This window comes from Zychaea mexicana (genome assembly GCF_025766255.1).
Source record: "Zychaea mexicana strain RSA 1403 chromosome Unknown BDB00scaffold_82, whole genome shotgun sequence".
In the NCBI taxonomy this organism is placed as follows: Eukaryota; Fungi; Mucoromycota; class Mucoromycetes; order Mucorales; family Lichtheimiaceae; genus Zychaea; species Zychaea mexicana.
The window spans coordinates 48,457-70,064 of NW_026516745.1; the positions used below are offsets into that span (position 1 = coordinate 48,457).

Here is a 21,608-nt window from a genome sequence, read left to right on the forward strand (position 1 = left end):
GTAATAGCTGGGGAACGACCGTTAATGACATCGTTGAACAATGGGGATTTGTGTAAAACATTGAGGTCATTACAGGAACCGGGGACACCAAAGAACGAGTGCCAAATCCATAAATCATGTGAAGCAACGGCTTCCAGGATCACTGTTGGGCCACCTTCCTTGCCAGACGTATACATTCCGGCCCAACCAGTGGGACAGTTATTCCACTTCCAGTGCATGCAATCGAGGGATCCCAGCATGCCTGGGAATCCCCATGCCTCTCCAAGGGCCAACAAACGCTTGAGATCTTGCTCGTTTGGGGAACGAAGATATTCGTCTCTAAAGCATTCAATGACGCCTTCACAGAATCTCGTCAAACTCTCTCTTGCTGTGGACTCGGCAATCTTAAGATACTCATCGACAGCATCAGCAGGTCCGCCATATGCTAATATGTGCATGGATGCAGTTCCTTTGACATAAGGGTGGAAGCCGAGTTTTCCGGTCGCATCCTTTGTTTGTTGGAAGAACGTGTACTTCTGTTCAAGCTCTTGTATTATGCGCAAAAACAACTCGCGCTGCATGCGGAACCGACGACGAAAAAAGGTTGCATCATATCTTGGGACTTGGTTGAAATAGTCCTACATAACTATCATCTGAAACATGCTGCATTGATGGTCGATAACCTTGCGTTTTGGCTTTTGACGTGCTTGGGCAGCAGAAACCCTTCTTTCTTGAGCTTTTTCCAAGATACGTGCAGTGATCTGTCGCTTATGACTGCTGTTCTTTTCGAATTGCTCATTGAGAAATTTTCTTTGTCTACGTTTTTCGAAGAATGCTGAAATCATCGTTGTTTGGAAGATTGTAAAAAGCAATATTTTCATGTAGTTCCTGTCTATTCTTTTATTTCAACCAACGACGTGTGAACTTAACAGCTTCGTAACAGTAACCGCTGCATGAAATGCCCTGTTAAGCTGTTACACACTGTTAAGTGGGCTATTAAACTCTTAAATTTAACAGTTTCGTAACAGCGACCGCTGCAGCTGCTCTAAAATTGATAATATCAAATTTTATAATTTAGGGTACTCTCAAGCAATGTGAGTCAACGTCGATACACCCTAGAAATAGTAATAGTGCATTGTTCGGAGGCTAACCGGAAAGTCTCTATATTTATTTTATTTTATAAATCTTTATATTTTCATATTAATCATTATAACCGAATTAATTCATTTTGTCCGAAAAATAAATTTAAACTCAATTACTTTAATATTTAAAAAAAACAAAAATTGAATTTATTTTATATATATGTGTAATTCCTCAAATATACATTACATTATTTTATATTTTTTATTTTTAACATTTGTCTAAGGTTATTATTTTTCCCTGATTGCTTTATAAAGTTAAAAGACTGAACCAAAAAAATGAATTACACATCAATAAATATAGAAGATGAACTACAACAAGAAGTTTATAGATTAATTGAAAATAAATGGAAATTTCTTAATGCTGAATGGCCATATATATATAACAAATATAATTATAGAACAGAAATAAAAGATACTAAAAACAATTCAATTCAATTTATAAAAGATACATTATTAAATCAACTTGGTTATTTATATTCTATTTTTTAGTAATTTTATATGGAAATAAAGAGTATCCAGGTCCTTATCGTGAAGTAGATAAAGGATTACTTTTATTATATCATATTGTCTCAGGATATACAGGTAAAGATATGAATCAATTTATACTATCTTCAACATTTTATGACTTATATAAAAAATTTTAGATATCAAATTATTCTGATTTAAATAAAATTATAAAAAATGACTTAAATAGTATGTTTTCAAATATTAAAATTAGGATACTTGCTGCAAAGAAAAATAATCCTAGTGGTTTTAAAAATGTAACTTTATTTCTTGATGGTCATGATAGTAAAATTAAATATTATAATCCAACAGAATCAAAACGTACATTATATTCTTATAAATTAAAAGGTATAGGAATACGTACACAGATAATATCTGATATAAATAATATAATAACATATATATCTGACGGTGAAAAATGTGCTATTGGGAATGATGGCACTATGTTTCTTAATATGAAACTATATAAAAATAAAATTTATGAATATGATTATATTGGTTTTGATGGTGGTTATGACCTATTCATAGAAAAATTTCTTAATAATGTAGATGAATATAATAGTGATAATAAATTTAATACACGAAATTTTGTATATCCTATAAGAGCAGCTGCAGCAGTCGCTGTTACGGACCTGTTATGTTAAATTTAACAGGTCATTTAACAGCCAGACCCTGCAGCGGTTGCTGTTAACGTCCTGTTAAATTTAACAGCCTCAACAAAAACTGTTAAATTTAACAGTTTCTTAAATCGAAAAAAAGGACTTGAAAAATAAAGTTATATCTCACTTCATTCTTTGTTTGTATTCTTCAAAATGAACAACACTACTTCTAACGCCACTCCCCCATCTGACGTTTCTGCCGCTGCCCCCCTGCGCAAGAGAAAGGGCAAAGCTTTTAGCAAGGCCGAGGATATTGCTTTGGTGAACGCGTACTTGGGGACAACCACTGACGAAGTAACGAGCAATGACATGAGCGAAGACACCATGTGGTCGCTCATCAAAGACGAATTCGTCAAAGAAACTGGCAATCCCTTTGACCGAGATGTCTCCTCGCTACAGTCTCGATTTAACTCCATCTCGTCGCAATGCCAATTCTTCTCTGCTAGCTATGCAAAAGTCTTGGCCGTAAACGACAGTGGCTTTAACGACGCACAAAAGGTCGGGCGCTTTTGCATATTTCATATATAACTTGATGTATCCTTAAAGATAAAGAAGTGACTAAAGATGAGATAATAGTTCGACAAAGCCTGTGAGTTTTATGTTGATAACCGCCCTGTCAATAGTGGCAAAAACTTTGGCTTGAAGCACGTATGGCATATGCTTGCGGAGCAACCAAAGTGGCAACCAATTGTTGCCAAGAAGAGTTGCGAGCCCATGGTAGAAGGCCAAGCAAGACCCATCGGTCAAAAAAAAGCCAAGGCCAACAAGAGAAAGCGCGCTCACGACGAAGAAGAAGAAGAAGAAGAAGAAGCAGATTCGATCGAGAGAGAAACGTTGAAGACGATGCGGATCCAAACAGAGATCGATCGTGAACGCGCTGCAACTGCACAGATGAGCGCGCATACCGATCTAATGATGGCTCGACATGCAATCATGAGCGTGGATCCTCAGGGATTCTCCTCTGACAGAAAACTCTTCTACGAGGCCTTGCAAAAGAAGATTACCGAGGAATTCAAGAAGGAACTGGAGGAGGACAAGAAGAAGAAGCAGCAGCAGCAAGTGCTGGAAGAGGACGAGGAAAGGGATTGGGAGGAAGATGGCGATGACGAAGAAGACGGATGTGAGCAACAATAAAAACGTTTTAAATTACGTAGCCAAAAACCAGGTAAGTATTTATCTTAAAGGACAATTTATTCGTTACCATGACATTGCCAGATATGCTCGACAAGATCTTCTAGTAGGCGTCTGTGGGTATCTTTGTCTTTAACTTCGCGTTGACGTCTTTGGTGCATAAGTTCTTCCGGTTGTCCACCATGCTCGATGGATGGCGCAACAGTGAAAGAAGAAGTGTCGTAGTCCAACTCATACTGCTTGTCATACCCATCGCGCTCGTTCTCAACGATCATGTTATGCAAAATAATGCATGCCTTCATAATGTTTGACAGGTGGGATACATGCCAGGAACGTCCAGGCTCGCGGACTATTGCAAAACGTTGCTGCAGTACCCCAAAAGCGCGCTCAATGTCCTTACGGACAGATTCTTGCCGTTGAGCGAACAACTAGATCAACAAGGTTATTATTTACATCTGATAGTGACAATAATATAATAAAGAAACGGTACCTTTTTTTTGTTACCCAGTGGGTGTCGAATGGTCTTAACGAGTGTTGCCCAAGTTGGGTAGATCCCATCGGCCAAGTAATACCCTTTGTCGTATTGTCTGTCGTTGATGGTGTAGGTAATAGCTGGGGAACGACCGTTAATGACATCGTCGAACAATGGGGATTTGTGTAAAACATTGAGGTCATTACAGGAACCGGGGACACCAAAGAACGAGTGCCAAATCCATAAATCATGTGAAGCAACGGCTTCCAGGATCACTGTTGGGCCACCTTCCTTGCCAGACGTATACATTCCGGCCCAACTAGTGGGACAGTTATTCCACTTCCAGTGCATGCAATCGAGGGATCCCAGCATGCCTGGGAATCCCCGTGCCTCTCCAAGGGCCAACAAACGCTTGAGATCTTGCTCGTTTGGAGAACGAAGATATTCGTCTCCAAAGCATTCGATGACGCCTTCACAGAATCTCGTCAAACTCTCTCTTGCTGTGGACTCGGTAATCTTAAGATACTCATCGACAGCATCAGCAGGTCCGCCATATGCTAACATGCGCATGGCTGCAGTTCCTTTGACATAAGGGTGGAAGCCGAGTTTTCCGGTCGCATCCTTTGTTTGTTGGAAGAACGTGTACTTCTGTTCAAGCTCTTGCATTATGCGCAAAAACAACTCGCGCTGCATGCGGAACCGGCGACGAAAAAAGGTTGCATCATATCTTGGGACTTGGTTGAAATAGTCCTGCATAACTATCATCTGAAACATGCTGCGTTGACGGTCGATAACCTTGCGTTTTGGCTTTTGACGTGCTTGGGCAGCGGAAACCCTTCTTTCTCGAGCTTTTTCCAAGATACGTGCAGTGATCTGTCGCTTATGGGGACAAGTTGGAGTTGCTTCAATTTTATCATTATCTACAATTAATAAAATAAATATTTATAATTCTAAATAGGTCTAAATTATAATATTTTTAAAGAATATTTCATTTTAATTAAAATTACATTGATTGTTATTTTTTAAAAAAAATACATAGTCTACCCTTAAGATAATAATAAAATTTAATTTAAATTTTCTGTTAATATTTTTTAAAATCCAAATTAAAACAATTTCCTAAATATATTATTTTAATTTTTTTTAATTTCTTTTTATTTTTAAAATTGTTTTTATTTTTTCTAATATAAATTTTATTATAGTTATCATCAAAATCAACTTTTATATCTTTCTTTTTTAAATTATTCTTTCTTTTTTTTCTGTTCGGAGCGAAATGAGGGCAACTTGAGTGACTGTCGGAATTGCCGCGCTTGCTGGAGAAATAACATTTGTTGAAAATACCCAGCCATAAATTTTTTTTTTGCTTTTCCATTCTCAATGATCCAACGGCCAAGGAATCCACTTGCCATGCGCTTGTAGTAGGGGACATGTCGAAGTTAAAAATATTTCATTATTTACTATTGATATATAAAACTAATATATAAGATTATCTTTTTCTTAAATAATATTATATATTTGAATTTTTTTTATATTGAAACAAAAATATAATCAAGATTTTGTATAATAGATCAATTTTTATATTTAATATATATAATTTAAAGAATCGTAAATTAGATTTTTTTTTTATTTTTTTTTAAAGCTTAATATCAAAAGTAAATGTTTTATTAAAAGAAGTATATTATATAAATCCGAAATAAAAACAGAAAATTTATAATGATATATTATATCTAATAGAAAAAACATTAAATTTAAATTGAATAATTATATTAGTTTTTTTAAAATTTCTTTAAAATCTAGAGTTAAGCAGTTTCCTAAATAAAGTTTTTTAACCTTTTTTTTAATAGTTTTCTTTTTTATTTTCTTCATATATATCTTTATTAGGTCATTCTTTTTATTAATTTTTTCAATATTATTGATTTTTTTCTCTCGCTTTACTGGCATATGTAATTTACTGTGTTGAGAACAAAGATAATCCTTTTTAGTTCCATTAGGTATATTTGTTCTTATCTTTCTATGACACATGTGCCTTTCCTTTTTACCTCTACTAAAAATATGAGTACATACATTCGGACTAGCATTAATATACCAAAAGTGGTTGGAATTTATTTCTTTTATTTTTTCTTGAATTATACTTTCCATAATTTTTTGTTTTTTTTCTATAGTATTGCATAAAACCTCATCTTCAAAATATTTATCCATAGCTTGTTTCATAATAGTTTCTATTGAATTGGTCATAGTAGACTTACAAATAAGAATTTCCATATTGAAAACCATAATGATTTATATTTTATATTATAAAAAAAATTCAATTTTTATTTTTGCGATATTTTAAATTCAGCCGACAATCTAAAAAGTTCGGATAGTAGCTTCTATAGTGCTAAACCGATTTGTCCTCTATGACTGCTGTTCTTTTCGAATTGCTCATCGAGAATTTGTCTTTGTCTACGTTTTTCGAAGAATGCTGAAATCATCGTTGTTTGGAAGATTGTAAAAAGCAATATTTTCATGTAGTTCCTGTCTATTCTTTTATTTCAACCAACGACGTGTGAACTTAACAGCTTCGTAACAGTAACCGCTGCACGAAATGCCCTGTTAAGCTGTTACGCACTGTTAAGCGGGCTGTTAAACTCTTAAATTTAACAGTTTCGTAACAGCGACCGCTGCAGCTGCTCTAAGAAAAGAACAAAATGTTTCAAGAAAAGTAACTGAATTAGATTATAATAGAAAATTTGGTTCATTTAGGTCATCAATTGAAAATCATTTTTCTGTTTTAGCATCTAAATTTGATAGATTTAATAACAATAGATCTGCTGTTCAAACATCTGATATTAAATATTATAATATTCAATTTAGGGTTTCTTGTATTATAAAAAATATATGGAAAATGCTACAAGATTATAATATAGAAACACAACCTCACTATATGTTATGGTATAATGATAATTTTGAATTTCCTACTAAAGAAACTAAACTAAATTATATATTTAAAAATAAGCAATCTTTTAATAAAGATTATAATGAAATGTTAGAAATGCAAGAACAACTTTTAAATTTAAATTTAAATGATATAGAAATGATAGAAGATATAAATGAAATAATTCAAGAAAATGAAGTAATTGAATCAGTAAAAAGAAGGAAAAGAAATTATAGAAAAGAAAATAAAAATGATGATTCATATGAAGTTGAAAAGATTTTAGATCATATGATAGATAGTGATAATAAATTGATATTTTATGTTAAATAGAAAGGATATGATAATAGCGATAATTCTTGGGTTAAAGAAACTAATTTTAATACTAAAAATATAATTAATGAATATAAAATAGTAAAAAATATATAAAAGGAATTATAATAATATATATATTTGTTACTTAACAATAATTTTTCTTAAAAAAAATTTCTAAAAACTATTAAAAGCATCATTTATTTAAAATAAAGATAATCTATAATATAATTTACTGGACCTTTATTTTTATTACTTTATATAGTAATTTTTCTTATTGCTATATAGAAAAAATCAAAAAATTTACCGCTAAGGTATTATGATTTTATTTTTCCTTAATTTTTATAAAAATCATATTTTCATTAATTGTCATAGTGATTATTTTTAAATAAATAATATTAATATATTATATGATTGAAAGATACAAATAATAAATCCTAAAAAATAAGATAATCTAAATCAACTGCCTTCGGGAGTCGAATAAAAGTGATACAATGAACATAGGATTTTTTTGTATAATTTATATCATATCCTTGATAAGGAAATGAAGAGCAAAACTGCCGTATCGACCCCTTAGTTGACACAGCACTCCCGAAAAGGATATTGTCTCGGATCTTTTGTTATACGTTTATGCGATTGAGAAAATATTACTTTGATATTTAATTATCTATCAAGCAATACCCGGGAGGGTCAAGTATACCATTTTACATAACATTAGATATACCAACTTGTTGTTTAGACGGAACCGATTCCATAGTTCTACATATCATGAAATGATAAGAACATTACCGATAAGAAAATATCTTCTATATATGCAGCGACTTTAAGTAATACTTCTTGTTTTGTTTCACTCAACTTTTATTCGCACTTTTTATATCCTTCATCTTACCTTCTATCTATTATTATGGATTCCCAGCAACAAATTGTCCACAGAAGAACGATCATCAGCATCCTACTTCTTTTGATTGAAGGCTACGTCTTTTTTTTTCTTGCGAATAATGACGACGACGATATCAACCAACTCTCCATGATCAACACTGTTTTGCCAATGTACCGAACCATTTTTTCTCTTGATCATATCATGTCAGCTGTATCATCGCCGCTACATTTCCGTGTTATGCAACGCGTCAATCGTGTTAAAAATACGACATACTGGGAAGTTACGCATCCAGCTCTTCTGGACACAGATGGACCAGGTGGATTCAAATCGCATTATCGTATGAAACCAGCCACTTTCAATGCCCTCGTAAATATGTTGTCGCAACATCGATTGTATCAATTTACGGCACAAAACGCCACACCTGTGTTCATCCAAGTCGGCCTGATAATCTAGAGATTTGCCAATGCTCATGTCAGTTACCGTATGGCCGAAACTTTGCTTGGTACATCGCATGGATCCTACAGAAATTTTACCAAGCGATTTTTGGAGGCAATGGCCAACTGTCAAGGTGGTATAATCCGATGGCCGACCGGAAATGAAGCTATCAAGGCAACCGTTGAAGGGTTTCAATATAGAGAGCTTGGACCAACATTTGAAGTCGGACCTACTCACCTCCCAAATGTACTCGGTGCTTTGGATGGGAAGCTCGTTCGAATCTTCAAACCAGGTGACAGTGGCGATCGCTTTGTCGACAGAAAAAACAACTACTCGTTGAACAGGGTTGCCATTTGCGATTCCAAAAGCGACTCACCTACATCCATGCAGGGCAGAGTGGTAAGGCATGACATGTTAATGTAATTATTTTAGTTGCTTTCTTGGCTAATATATACGACTTTAATACTATAGGCCGAAATCACGATTCAAGAGCCTTTCAAGCTACTGCTTTTTATGACGAACTTCTTTCTAACCCAGAATCCGTGTGCCTAAATGGAACATTTATACTTGGAGGTAAAGAACAAATTGTTTAGCATAGACCATCGTTGAAATCACGATACATATTTCTGACATTCCATTTTTTGTTCGTAGATTCGGCATACCCTTTGCTCCCGTGGTTGATAACACCATTTCCTGATGCTCAAGCACCACGCCACAGTGACAACGCGCATTTCAATTATATTCATTCGAGAATGCGTAACGTTATTGAACAGGCATTTGGCCAATTGGTGTGCAGATGGCGTTTTCTACGTAACGAGCTGTATTTGCTGGATGTAGAATCAATGACGATGACGATTGTTGCTTGCTGTATTCTGCATAATTTATGCATTGATCACGACGATCTTCATGCCGAAAGCACATTTGTACCTAGTCTGATAACCGATGATTTGCTTCTAGAGCCACTCGAAGTTTCTGACTCTATTAATGACAGAGGTCGTGGTGTGCGCCGTACCGCTACGCAACTGCAAAATGAAGGTGTGCGGAAACGTAATGAACTAGTACAGTACTTGTACGAGAATCGGCGTAGCGATCGTGAGAGCTTCCGTCAATATAATCGCCATTATAGACACAGATAGAAAATAAATATGTCTTCATAACTAGTTATCTTCTGAGGCACTTGATTATATAAAAAAAACCCGAAGGAAAAAAAACTTTATTGAATTTAAAGTAAAAAATCAAACAAAAAAGATTCTACATCTTATCAATAAGTTGCTTCATTAAATCTAAAAGGCTCTGTTGTGTGTGTTGCTGTTGCTGTTGCTGGTGGCGCCTTTCTTAAACTTCAAGGATTTCCTTATATTGCTGATCGAGTAGCTCGATCAGCTGTGATCTTGCTTCCTCGCTCTGCTGGTTGGCGGCATCGATCCGCTCAAGCACATCTTCATGCCGCAATTCTGCAGGAGTCAATCGTGGACATCTTGCAGATGGCTGCAGCGTGCTGTCGGTTGCTGTTTGTGTATCGGCGCGACGACGAATGCCTTGGAAAGAATCGAACTGGAATTCAGGATTGAACCTCGGGTCATCCTTCAGCAATGCATGCATATCATCATATAAATAACAGTCGTCTATGTCACCGGACCCTCCAGTCTGCCAATGGCGTTCAGTAAAGCACGAATGGTAATGACTGCACATTCTTTCCCACTTAGTTTTGATGGCGCACTTGGTTCGTACATTACCGAAAGTTTTGACAGTACTGTTATCATTTGTAAAGTCTGAAGCCGATGGATCTGTTACTGTTGCTGCTGCTGCTGATGATGGTGATGTCGCTTGATCCTCGCTCGAAATACTGCTCGGCTCGACGACAAGAGACGAAGGTGCTGGCTGCTGCTCGTCCAAAGACTGTTCGCTTTCTTGAGTGCCATCAGTAACAATTGGTAATGCTAGAGGTGTACACTCTTTCTTGAAATCTTCAATGATTGCATCCCATGTACGGCCGCGATGACTGTTGTCTCTTAGATGCGTAAGCTCATCATAATGCTTAGAGACTGCGGTTAGCAACGCCCTTTCTTCAGCCTCAATCCAATGTTCAGGGGAGCTTTGTGTTGGGACAGAAGATTGGGATGCAGTGGTGTCGTTGTTGCTTTCGTTGCTTTGCATGTTGCTGTTGGACTGGTTATTGGCTTGAACAACAGGAGTGCTGCTTCGATTGTCGCTACTATTACTATGACCACCACGACCGCTACGACTGCCACGACCACGACCGCCACGACCTACACCACTAGGATTAACGATAACAATTGAGAGTTCATGAGGTGTTTGTTCTTGGGATGACATTTTGAAATAAAAAGTTAATTACTCATCTTCCTGCTGAACGTACCTTACTTTTATATATACCCGAATCGCTTGCGGGAGAATTACACATACAGTTTTCACAAGCTGTTAGGATTGCAAACGCAAATCATAGTATCTTCACCTTCATGATAGGATCTTCACCTATCTCCATCATGCAATAATAGACTATCTGCTGCTTTTTTTGCAACTGGTGTTTTAGTTCTCTATCAATATTCACAGTTACATCTATCATGCTGCCAGATACAACCGTAGCTGTCAGTTATACATCGGCAAAGAAATCAGAACCCTTTTTGAAGTATAATTGATGGTCATATCTAGGGGAAACTCGCATCGGTTATCACTTATCGTTGATATCTACTATCATTACCTGTTTTAGCAACTGTGATCTCTCAAGCAAATGGGTCGACACACGCACATTTGGAATTAGCCATGGTTTCACAGTGGGATACAATTTTTTTTTATTTCTTCTGAATTTCCATTCTAAGAATTGTGTGTCGACGTTGACTCACGTTGCTTGAGAGTACCCTAAATCTGTTGAAGGGAGGGGGTAAAAAGTGTTGACAATTTGTATTTATAAGATTGGTTTTCTGCTGGGTGCACTTGTATGTTAGGAGTTTCAGCTGTTTCGTCGTCAACTTCACCGTCAAGATTCAAGAACCACTCATTAACAAGAGCATTCCACTGCCGTGGAGTCATGTCGGCCTCTTCTTCACTCCGGAGGTTCCGGTCTTCTTCCTCCATGTAACGTTCGTCGTCCTCGGCGCCTTGGCTTTCAACGCTATCAAGTCTTGCTAGTGCGGGAAGTGCTGGTGCTTTGCCTTTATCCTTGGCGTGCTTCTTCTTGAGTGTGGCACAAACTTGGGCAATGTGAAGAACTTTTTGCCAATGAAGCCGGTTTCTCCTAGTGCTATGGATGTACCCCATGTCGCTGAACAATCTCTCGCACGAGGCCGAGTTCACACCAATCGCCAGCAAGCGTTGCGCCACAAAAGCAAGTTCTTTGCACGACTCGTCGTTGGCAGCCACCATTTTCCAAAACTTGTCCGGGTTGCGACCGGATCCAATGTAGCCTTCATCATCGAGCAGCCAATCCCTATCGTCGTACTTCATGACTTGTAAAAGCATGGTTTCGGCCTCGTTTCCTGTCCATTTATTGTAGTACATTTGGGCCCACTCGGTAATGATTCTTGACGTGATGCCCCGTCTGTTGCATGCTTCTGGATGTACAGGTTCCAGATAGCGGTTGATGTAATCTAAATGGTACGTTGGATGTAGATACATGGCCAGAATCAGTAGCGGTTGCTCCCATTGATACCATCTTTTTTCCAGTCGCTTGACAAATACTTGGACAGCATCGTCTGGCAGTCTTCTACGCACAAAGTCGATCTTATCAGTCGTAAACATGGGGAGTAGTTTCGCGAACTGAGTGGCAATGTAGTATAGCTTGGCATTATCTCGTTGGAGAACATCTAGGCACAACGCAAATGGTTCGAGCATTACCTTGATTCCATCGATATCTTCCCAGAAGGCCATGGAGCGAATGTTGTTTGCAACTTCGTCTGGTATTTTGGCACCTGCATCAGATCCAGAATTCATACGACGAGCTAAGTCAAGACAAAACAATAAGTATGAGTGCTAACTATTGTACACGTATATTTAAAATCCATAAAATTGATCGCTTTACCTGCAATGAATCCTTCGTATCAAGCAAGTTTTTCAAAGCATCGAAGTAACTATTCCATCGTGTTGTTGCAGGTTGACGAAGACTAACGCAGCACTTATTTGGGGTACTATCTTGATGGTCACGGAGTTTTCGTGTCAAATATGTTGAACGATTGAATGTTTCGATGAGTTTGACAGCTTGCTGCATGTAAGAATTCAAGTCCGGGAATGCCTTCAACATATCGGCTATGCAGAGATTCATCTGGTGGGCAAAGCATGGCAACCATACAATCTGTTGATGCTTGCGACGTAGCTGTGAACGGGCAGCAGCATAGGCACTCGCTGAATCAGTAACAACCGCGATGACCGTGATGTTGTGCCTCTTGATCCGCTCACTCTCGTCGAAAAGTAACGTCTCCAATTTTTGAATAACATCCGGCGTCCTTGCTTGCTCTCCTGAGATGTCTTTTGCGTCCCAAATGACGCTGCTCCCACTTGAGGTGTTGAGGACTATGCCAAGTATCGACTCCTTGGAGACATTTCGCCATCCATCACATGTTAGAGTTACGCCTTATATATCTTGAGCCTCGGCAATGAGTTGTCCATTCGCAGAATCGGCAACACGTGAAAGAATTTTGGTTGATAGGTTTTGCCTTTTAGGTATGGCTCCATTTGCCTAGAAGAAGGCCGTACTAGTTAGTTACATCTTATTACATCATACAAATATAAAGTATAATAACATTGCATCTTCTTATTACCAAAGCGCGATCATTCAAATGGAGCAAGTATTCGATGACCTCTGGGTTTTCGATCCAACGGAATGGAAGATTGGCCGACACAGTAGCACACAATGCCTTGTCCTGTGCTCGCTGAACCCATAAGCTGTTTTCGACGACACCATATTTCGAGATTGATGCTTGTGCGAGTTTACGTCTTGTATTTTATGTTTGACTGAGACCAGATACTTGACTAACCGAATCTTCAAGAAGTATATCTTCATTATCTACCCACGTGAAAGCACCTGAGGCCTGTATCATAATTCTTTCATCTGAATTCAGATTGATGCAAACCTTTTTTTTTGAAAGAAAAGTATTAGCTCTATTATCAAGATTTTGAGGCTACGTTTAAGCTACAATTCATGCATATCTTTCTATTTTACCTTGAGATGCTCAAGTAAAGCAGCATTTTTATCCCTAAATCCTTGCACATAGTCACCGAGTACTCGAATGCATGCAAGACATTGTGCCTCACCATCCCTGCATTTTTTATTGTCAAAGTATCGATCGTAGAGCTTGAAAAACTGCTTGGCAGGATGTCGTCTGCGACCAGTACCGGAACCTTGGTTGGACCTTTCCACCAATACATAAGAACACTTGGAACCAGCAGTTGTTGATAAGTTTTCTTTGAAATGCATGAGAGAGGATAATGTAGATCGACGAGAAAGTGTAGATATAAAATGTTAATGAAGTATCTAGCTCAGAGAACTGGCCATAATTATACTTTTTCTTAGGTCGTGTGCTGCGAAACTATTGCCTCAAGAAGATGAACTATTGTATAATGAAGAAGGCGACTGCTTAGTAGCTGCGCGACAAGTTCGTCATCGTCATCATTCTGCAGCATAACTTTTAGACGAGCTATGAAGTAATGAGTGCAGCACAGTCGATAAATTTGTATTTCGAAGATAAGCTGCTATTGAATTTAGAAGGAAGAGGACAGTTATTTCGCTGTCGCATAGAAACTACTTAGCAGCTGCGCAACAGCTGCGTAGCAGATTTGTCATAAACATCAATCTGCAGCATGCTTTTGGCACGAGTCAATGAAGACCTGACTAATAAGAACCTCACATTGACCGTTTAATATATTTATCTTGTAATCTTTTCTTTTCTTTATTATCGAAGGAGTAAACCATTTTACTTTTGAAGATGAGATATATTTATTTGACTGCTTATTGGGGTGGTACACAATACTCAATCAAAAAAAAATGTAGCGGGGAATTACCCATAATTTTTGCCAATTTTCGCTAGGTGAAAATTATGAAGCACTATTTTTTGCCAAGGCGAAAAAGGTATTTTTGCCACTTGGCGAAAATTGCGGTTGGCGAAATTCGTCAATGCTGATAATTGTGTATGAGTAATGGAGAAGAAGATTGTTGCGTCGTTCTTGTTGTGAGTACGAATCATTTGTGCAGGTAGAGGACGAAGTTATATAATACACGCAAGTCTGACGTTGGAATGGTGCAAGATGGTGCATCAAGTATATACAGAGAAGAAAAAAAAACAGTAATTTTGAATGAGCGTATATCCACTAAAGCTATACCCCAAGCACAACCAATAACCTTTTCCTTCCCTTGTTCACTTACCCAGCGTTTTTTTAAGCAGCAGTAATGGCGGTCTACTCCTTTATAAATCTTGAGCACATACTTTTTTTAAGAAAACAGTTACCTTCATTTCGTTTTTCAATAAATCTGTGGATTGTGACAAATCTGTGGATTGTGCCGTTTTGTTTTCTTTGTTTTTTATTCATTATGAAGAGAGTAGGAGCCATTTACAAGTGTGCGTCGAAGCTGTTGATTTGCCATGGCGAATGGTAATGAGAAAAAAAAGGATCTTTGGTTGTTGTTTTTTTCCTCCCTGCTGCTGCTAATAAACCCCACACTTTCCACCTACCTCTGCCACCAGCCTCCAATTTGTTTCAAACTCAACCCGGGTAAAGTGAAATGAGGGGAAACGCTCAGGCCCTATTCCCACAGCAGCAAAATAGGCTTATGCCTTATGCACACAGTGAGTCTCTGACGCACCCTTGCCATTTCCTGTACATTAGCCTACAAGCTTCTTGTCATGAGTGAAACAGCCATACTACTATATCTTGACATTGGCTTTATACTGCTTAACTTCTATTATGTCTTGACTTGAATTGAAAATCTTAAGTACTCCTATATTCTGTGCTGCTACACTTAATATATTATCTACTTCAACTTTAACTATGTCTTAGTTGACTAAAACTATGTCCAGGTTGACTGTTATTATGTCTAGGTTGTCTATTATTCATGTTTAGATTGATTATTATTCTTGTCAGGATTTTCATTCATGTACAGATTGATTTTACTCATGTCTAGATCGATTTATATTCATGTCCAGGTCGAAGTATATTTATGTCCAGGTCGATATATATTCATGTCCAGATCGATTTATATTCATGTCCAGGTCGATGTATATTCATGTCTAGATCGTTTTATTTTATGTCCAGATCGATCTTTTTTCATGTCCAGCTCGATTTTCATTCATGTCTAGATCGATTTTCATTTATGTCCAGCTCGATTTTCATTTATGTCTAGATCGATTTTCATTCATGTCCAGATCAATTATTATTCATGTCCAGATTAACTTTCATTCATGTCCACTCAGATTAACATTCATGTCCACTCTGCCTAAAATTAAATCCCTTCTGCCTCAATAAAAGTTCAAATGTCCGCTAGGAGATGAAAAATCCTGTATTAAAGATTTTAAACATAGTTATATTAAACAAAATAATCAATAAAATTATCACATTAAATTATAAATTAATTAATATATAAATTCATTAATTCTGATTTTATTAATTCATAAAGAAATAATTTTAATTTCGAAACCAAAAAAGACATAGTCTCCCCTCATAATTATTTTTATTTTATGTAGCATATATTTGAAAAGTTAATGAATAACGTCAGCTGCTATCGTAATAAACTTTTTATTGCTATAGCTAAATCTAATATTCCTCCATTACATATATATATATTTTTAAATTTTTTGATATTTTTTCTCATTTTTCAAAATTTATAGATTGTTTCCTCTCTTTTTTTTTCTTTTTTTTTTGATATATGTAGTTTACGATGTTGAGAACATAGAAAATCAGGTTTATTGTCACCAATATTTGTTCTTATTTTCCGATGACACATATATCCTTCTTTTTTTCCTCTTTTATAAATATATGAGCATATATTATTACTGCTATTGATATACCAAAAATTGTTTGTTTTTGTTTCTTCCAATTTTTCCTTTATGATATTTTTCATTAGTTTTTGTTTTTTTTCTTTCTAATTACATAGAATTTCATCATCAAAATATTTATCCATAACTTGAGTCATGATGTCTTTCATTGAGCTTATCATAGTTTGTTTACATACAAGGATTTCTGTGTTGAGGATCACCATTTTTTTTATTAGTTAATATTATTGTGATTATATTTTTATATTATAATTTTGTTTTTTCGATTTTTAAAATTCAGCTGATAATTAAAAATTTGGTAATAGCAAGTTATATAGTAATAAACCGATTAGTACTCCTTGTAAAATTCTAGCCAATGACTATAATAAAATAAAATTGTTTCATTCAACTACAATGTAAATAATTTTACAATATCCATAACCTATTAGACAGATTATACTACTATTACGGTGAATTTGGGGTATTCTAGGTAGTTGCGTAACAGTTTATGTGTATATTTAGTAGTGAGCACCAGTAATAATATCGTTTATTACAGATGGGTTATGAAGTGATATGAGTGTAAAGTAAGGTAAAAATGTGTATGGGTTATATCCAAGGTTGTAAATAGTAGGGAGCTGTTGTCTTGATTAAGCTCAGTAAGTAGAAATGAGGATCAGGGATGTTACCTCTGTCCAAAATGAATAAGGAATAAGGATCAGGAATGTTACGTCTGTCCAAGTAAATGAGAAATAAGAGCAGGAATGTTATGTCTGGTCTTAATAGAAGAGTTTATTTAGCTTCAGTTATGAGCAATAAACAATATGTAAGATAAAACAAGCCATGTTTAGGTCTTGAGTGATTGAAAACAACACTTGAAAAGTTAAGTCAAAAGTGGGAGGTAGAAATTCAATGTCTTTATTTAAATAAAATGAGGGGGTATTTATATCTTTCAAAATAATTCAATACATCTATAATAATTGAACATCAAGGATGATGCTCGAAGGTTGTAGAAAGTACTCGCATCCAATGGTTATGGATGTGGAATCAATTGGAAAGTCTAGGAATAATGCTATTATTAGCTATTCCTTAGCAATTTAGAAGGTGCCAGAAGTTTGTAGAGTTGTTGCTGCGTAGTTATTGGATCACTGTATCCTTGGCTTTATGGAAAGTGCCAGAATGTTGTAGTAATTGCGAGGCTGCTGTAGTAGAGCTCTTTGTTGTTGTGTGATGTGATGTGCTTAATGTATGTTATGCAGCTCTTTCTTGTATTCAGATTTTATTGGAGGGATAGTTCTCGGGGTATCACACCTCCTCGGGCCCAGAAGAAGATGGTCCCACATCGTTTGAATTGTTGTATAATGGGTCGTAAAGTCGCTCTGTATATGCGTCGGCGGCTCCATCCGTTCGTTTTTGTTATAATTATTTTGTGATGTTGTTTGGATCGTAAAGTCACGCTGTAAATGTGTCAGTGCTCCATCTGTTTGATGTGATTGATGTGATATTGGTGTTTGGATCGTAAAGTCGCTCTGTATGTTTCGGTGCTCCATCCGTTCGATCGGTTTGATAAGTTGTATGTGGTTCGTAGAGTCACTCTGTGTATGTGTCGGCGCTCCTTTGTATTGTTGTTGAATCAGATGCGAATCGTAGAGTCACTCTGTATGACTCGGCGCTCCATCCTTTTGTTTGTGTGTTTATGTGTGATAATGGATTTTGATGTGTATCTTTGTGTATATCATGTGTGTTTGTTTGTTTATGTTCTTTTTTTTTATTGTATTGTGATTTATAATCGATCTATATTTCTGTACCCATTGCAGTCTATTAAAATAAAAGGTTCGATATGTATAAACAGGTATTGATATAGTCTGTGTGTGTATGTGTGTGTATGTAGGTTTGTAGTACAGTTGGGAGATTGCCGTTTAGGCTTACAAAAGTTTGGGTTTACATGATATTTTTTTTTGTTTGTATGTTATATGTTTTTTTTTCTTTTCTACTACATTTTCTTTAATATATATATAATGTGTGTATAATGATAATAAGAAGGTATAATTTGTAAGTGAGAACCATTAGGTCTCCAAAAACTCGAATCGTCGTATCCTCGTTAGTTGTGTCCTAGGAAGACGTTTCAGCACTCTTCACAGTATAGGCTCACAGGCACCCAAGGGAAGGTGTCTCTGATAACGATAGCAAGAGCTAAATGTCTCTGCTGATTTTTGTTTCGTTGCGGGTGCGGGCGCACTGGTACTTGTTGGATGATTCTGGTTGTATTACCTGCCAACTGGGTAAGCTCCTGTTGTAGATGGGTACGTAAGCTCAGCAATGTAGAGATGCTTGCATAAGCTGTTGCTATTGTCGTGAACGCCTCTATGTCCACATCGATGATGGCATCCAAGGTATCCAACGCTATGTCTTGTTGGTTTCGTTGGTCTTGTGGTAGCGGCGATGGTGATGTATGCATGGTTGATTGTTCATCGATATCCATGGCATCGTCTTCGTAGCTAGCTATGCTTGGTTCTGAGGCCCAACCGCCTTCGTTTCTGCTTGGAATATGCGTGGGGGTTGGTCCCCATCCGTCCGAGCTATTGCCCGTCATCGTTTCTTGAGCCCATGGAGCTACGATGGTAATGTTGGTGTTGTTTTGGGTGTTGTTGTTGTTGTTGTTGTTGTTGTTGTTGTTCATTGTAGTAGTTCAAGTGGTATGATAGAGTTGATTGTTTAGGATATTTTTCTTCTTTATATATGTTTTTTTTTGAAATGTATGAATTCTTTTCTATGCATATGCACGTTTATATTTCAGAGTTATTGGTTTATGAACGTCCTCTGGTAGGTCGATAGCTACTATCTCTTTTCTTCTTTTTCTTTGTTTTTCTCCGATTTCCTGCATTTTTAGTCCTTCTCGATTTTCCTTGCTGTGGCATCGTCTGTGTTGTTTCGTCTTGGTCTGATTCTGATACATCTTCTTGTGGTGGTACTGCATCGACCTCGTCAGTAATGAGGTGCAGCAATGCCTGAGATATTGGGGCTCGGTACTCGATATCAGGTAAGGTATAAGAGCGCAATCGGTTTCTATGGTAGGGGTTCGGTAGGAATCTTCCTTGCATCGTTTTTAATCAATAGGTACCGCGTTTGTTGACCTTGTGAATCAAGAATGGTCCTTCCCATAGATCTTCTAGGCGTCCTGCCCAATTTCCTTCCAAGTAATTTTGATATACTTGAATAGTATCTCTAATTTGGAAAGGGCGTTTTAGTTTCTTGCCTTGCTGCAGTAATTTCTTTTCGATTCTCTGTTTCTGTGCCGCTTGTGCACTTTTGATTGTATTAATCGCTTCTTCTCTTATTCTATTGAGTCTTGTGATATGTTCCTCAAATAAGTCGAGTACGATCATATCTTCGTCGCGCTCATCATCCTCTTCCAGGAGATCTGCAATGTTTGTTTGTGGTTGCACGTGTCGGTCGAAAGGTGTATGTGGCTCTCGTCTGTAGATTAAGTAAAATGGAGATCTCTTCGTCATTTCTTGTCAAATGCTGCGGTATGCGAATAGTAGTACAGGTAGGTACATTGGACAGTTCTTCTTTTCTTCTTTATTGAGTCTTTTCAACATGACTCCAACTGTTCGATTAAATTGTTCGACTAGTCCGTTCGCTTGTGGATGATATGGTGATGTGAGTCGATGTTCGATGCCGTATTGCTTGCAGACAGCATTTATAAGGTTGTTTTGGATAGGTAAGCCGTTGTCTGAGCACAAAACACGTGGGCAGCCATGTATAGTAATGACACATTCGTAAACAAACAGAGAAACTTATGCTGCATTTGCCACTTGTAAGACACGTGCTTCAACATATTTGCAGAAAGAACAAATAGCTACAATGATATAGCGATGTAGGCTCTGGGCTGTTGGTAGATGTTTGATATCGATATGCACGTTCTCAAACGTAATGTTCGAAACAGGAATCAGGTATAGTGTTTCTTGGTTGTTGGGTTTCTTGTGTTGGTGACACCGGTCGCATTGTGCGATGAATTGTTTTACGTCTTGCGCCATTCCTCGCCAGTAGTATTTTGTTTTTAGCTTAAATAGTGTATTTTGGAATGCAAAATGTCCCCCAAGAGGATGTTTGTGTACCATCTAGATTGCATCTTTGATCTTGCTCCTCTGTAGGATCATTTTTGGCGTGGATCCTTTGCAGTAGAGTTTTTCATTTATAACGATATAGTGTTCGTTTTGAGTGCGAATTGTTTTCCGTAGTTCCTTGCTACTAGTTGGTAGGTATTCGAGTATTTCAAGATAATACTTGAGTCCGTTGTATATCTTATTATCTATTGTGATTTTGGTTGTGACACAGTAGATGTAGTTGTATGTCGTCGAGTAATTTGAGAATGTTTCAAAATAAGCTTTGTGCGGGGTGATGTTGTAATAGTGTTGTGATCGACGTTGGAATGTTGCTATCAGTATTGTCTCATGATGTGTTGATAATCAGTTTGTGATCAGCGTCTAGTTGGCTTTATGGGCATAAATTATAGGGATCTGATGACTTTGAATTTCCATTTGAAGCTAAATTAATACATATTGTTATTAGTAATTCAAGTGAAGCTGCATTAAAAAAAGATGAAATGATTAAATTACAAGAACAGTTTTTAAATTTTAATATTGATGATAATAAGAATATTGATAATGAGGTTATTGAAGATAATAATAGCAATAATAATGATAGTAGTGAAGATGATATTCTTAAGTTTAATGAAAAGAAAAGAAGACGTAAAGGTAAAGGGAAGGAAAAAGCTATTAATATAAGTAAAGTTAGAAGTATAGAGGATAAAGCATATGAACTAGAAAGCATAGTTGACCATAAAATTGAGTATAATGAATATATATTTTTTGTGAAATAGAAAAATTATCCATCTGTAGATAATAGTTGGTTGCATATTAATAGATTCAATGAAAAGGATTTAGTGAATGAATATATTCTAAAACATCATCTAAACATATAATTTCATATTATTAAGTTAAAATATTATTAAAACATAACAGAAAAGGATTTCCAATGATTATTTTCATTAGTCTTTTTTTCTTCTTTTTTTTTATTATATTTATATTCGATAATTCTTTATTATTCAATTTTTTATTAAATCTTTGATTTTCAGCAATATTATCTACTTGTATATCTTTTTTTACAATTTTTTTCTTTTTTTTAGTATATGTTTTTTACTATGTGAG

General features: G+C 36.3%; 1 protein-coding gene across 1 annotated transcript; it reads right to left on the reverse strand.

Moving 5' to 3' along the window:
* Positions 1-18,520: 18,520 nt before the first annotated feature.
* Positions 18,521-19,075, reverse strand: BDB00DRAFT_790857 (uncharacterized protein; the record flags this gene model as incomplete). The annotated part of the gene is made up of 1 exon (XM_053120993.1): positions 18,521-19,075. One exon carries the CDS (start codon positions 19,073-19,075, stop codon positions 18,521-18,523), a length of 555 nt encoding a protein of 184 aa, XP_052975987.1.
* Positions 19,076-21,608: the final 2,533 nt, after the last annotated feature.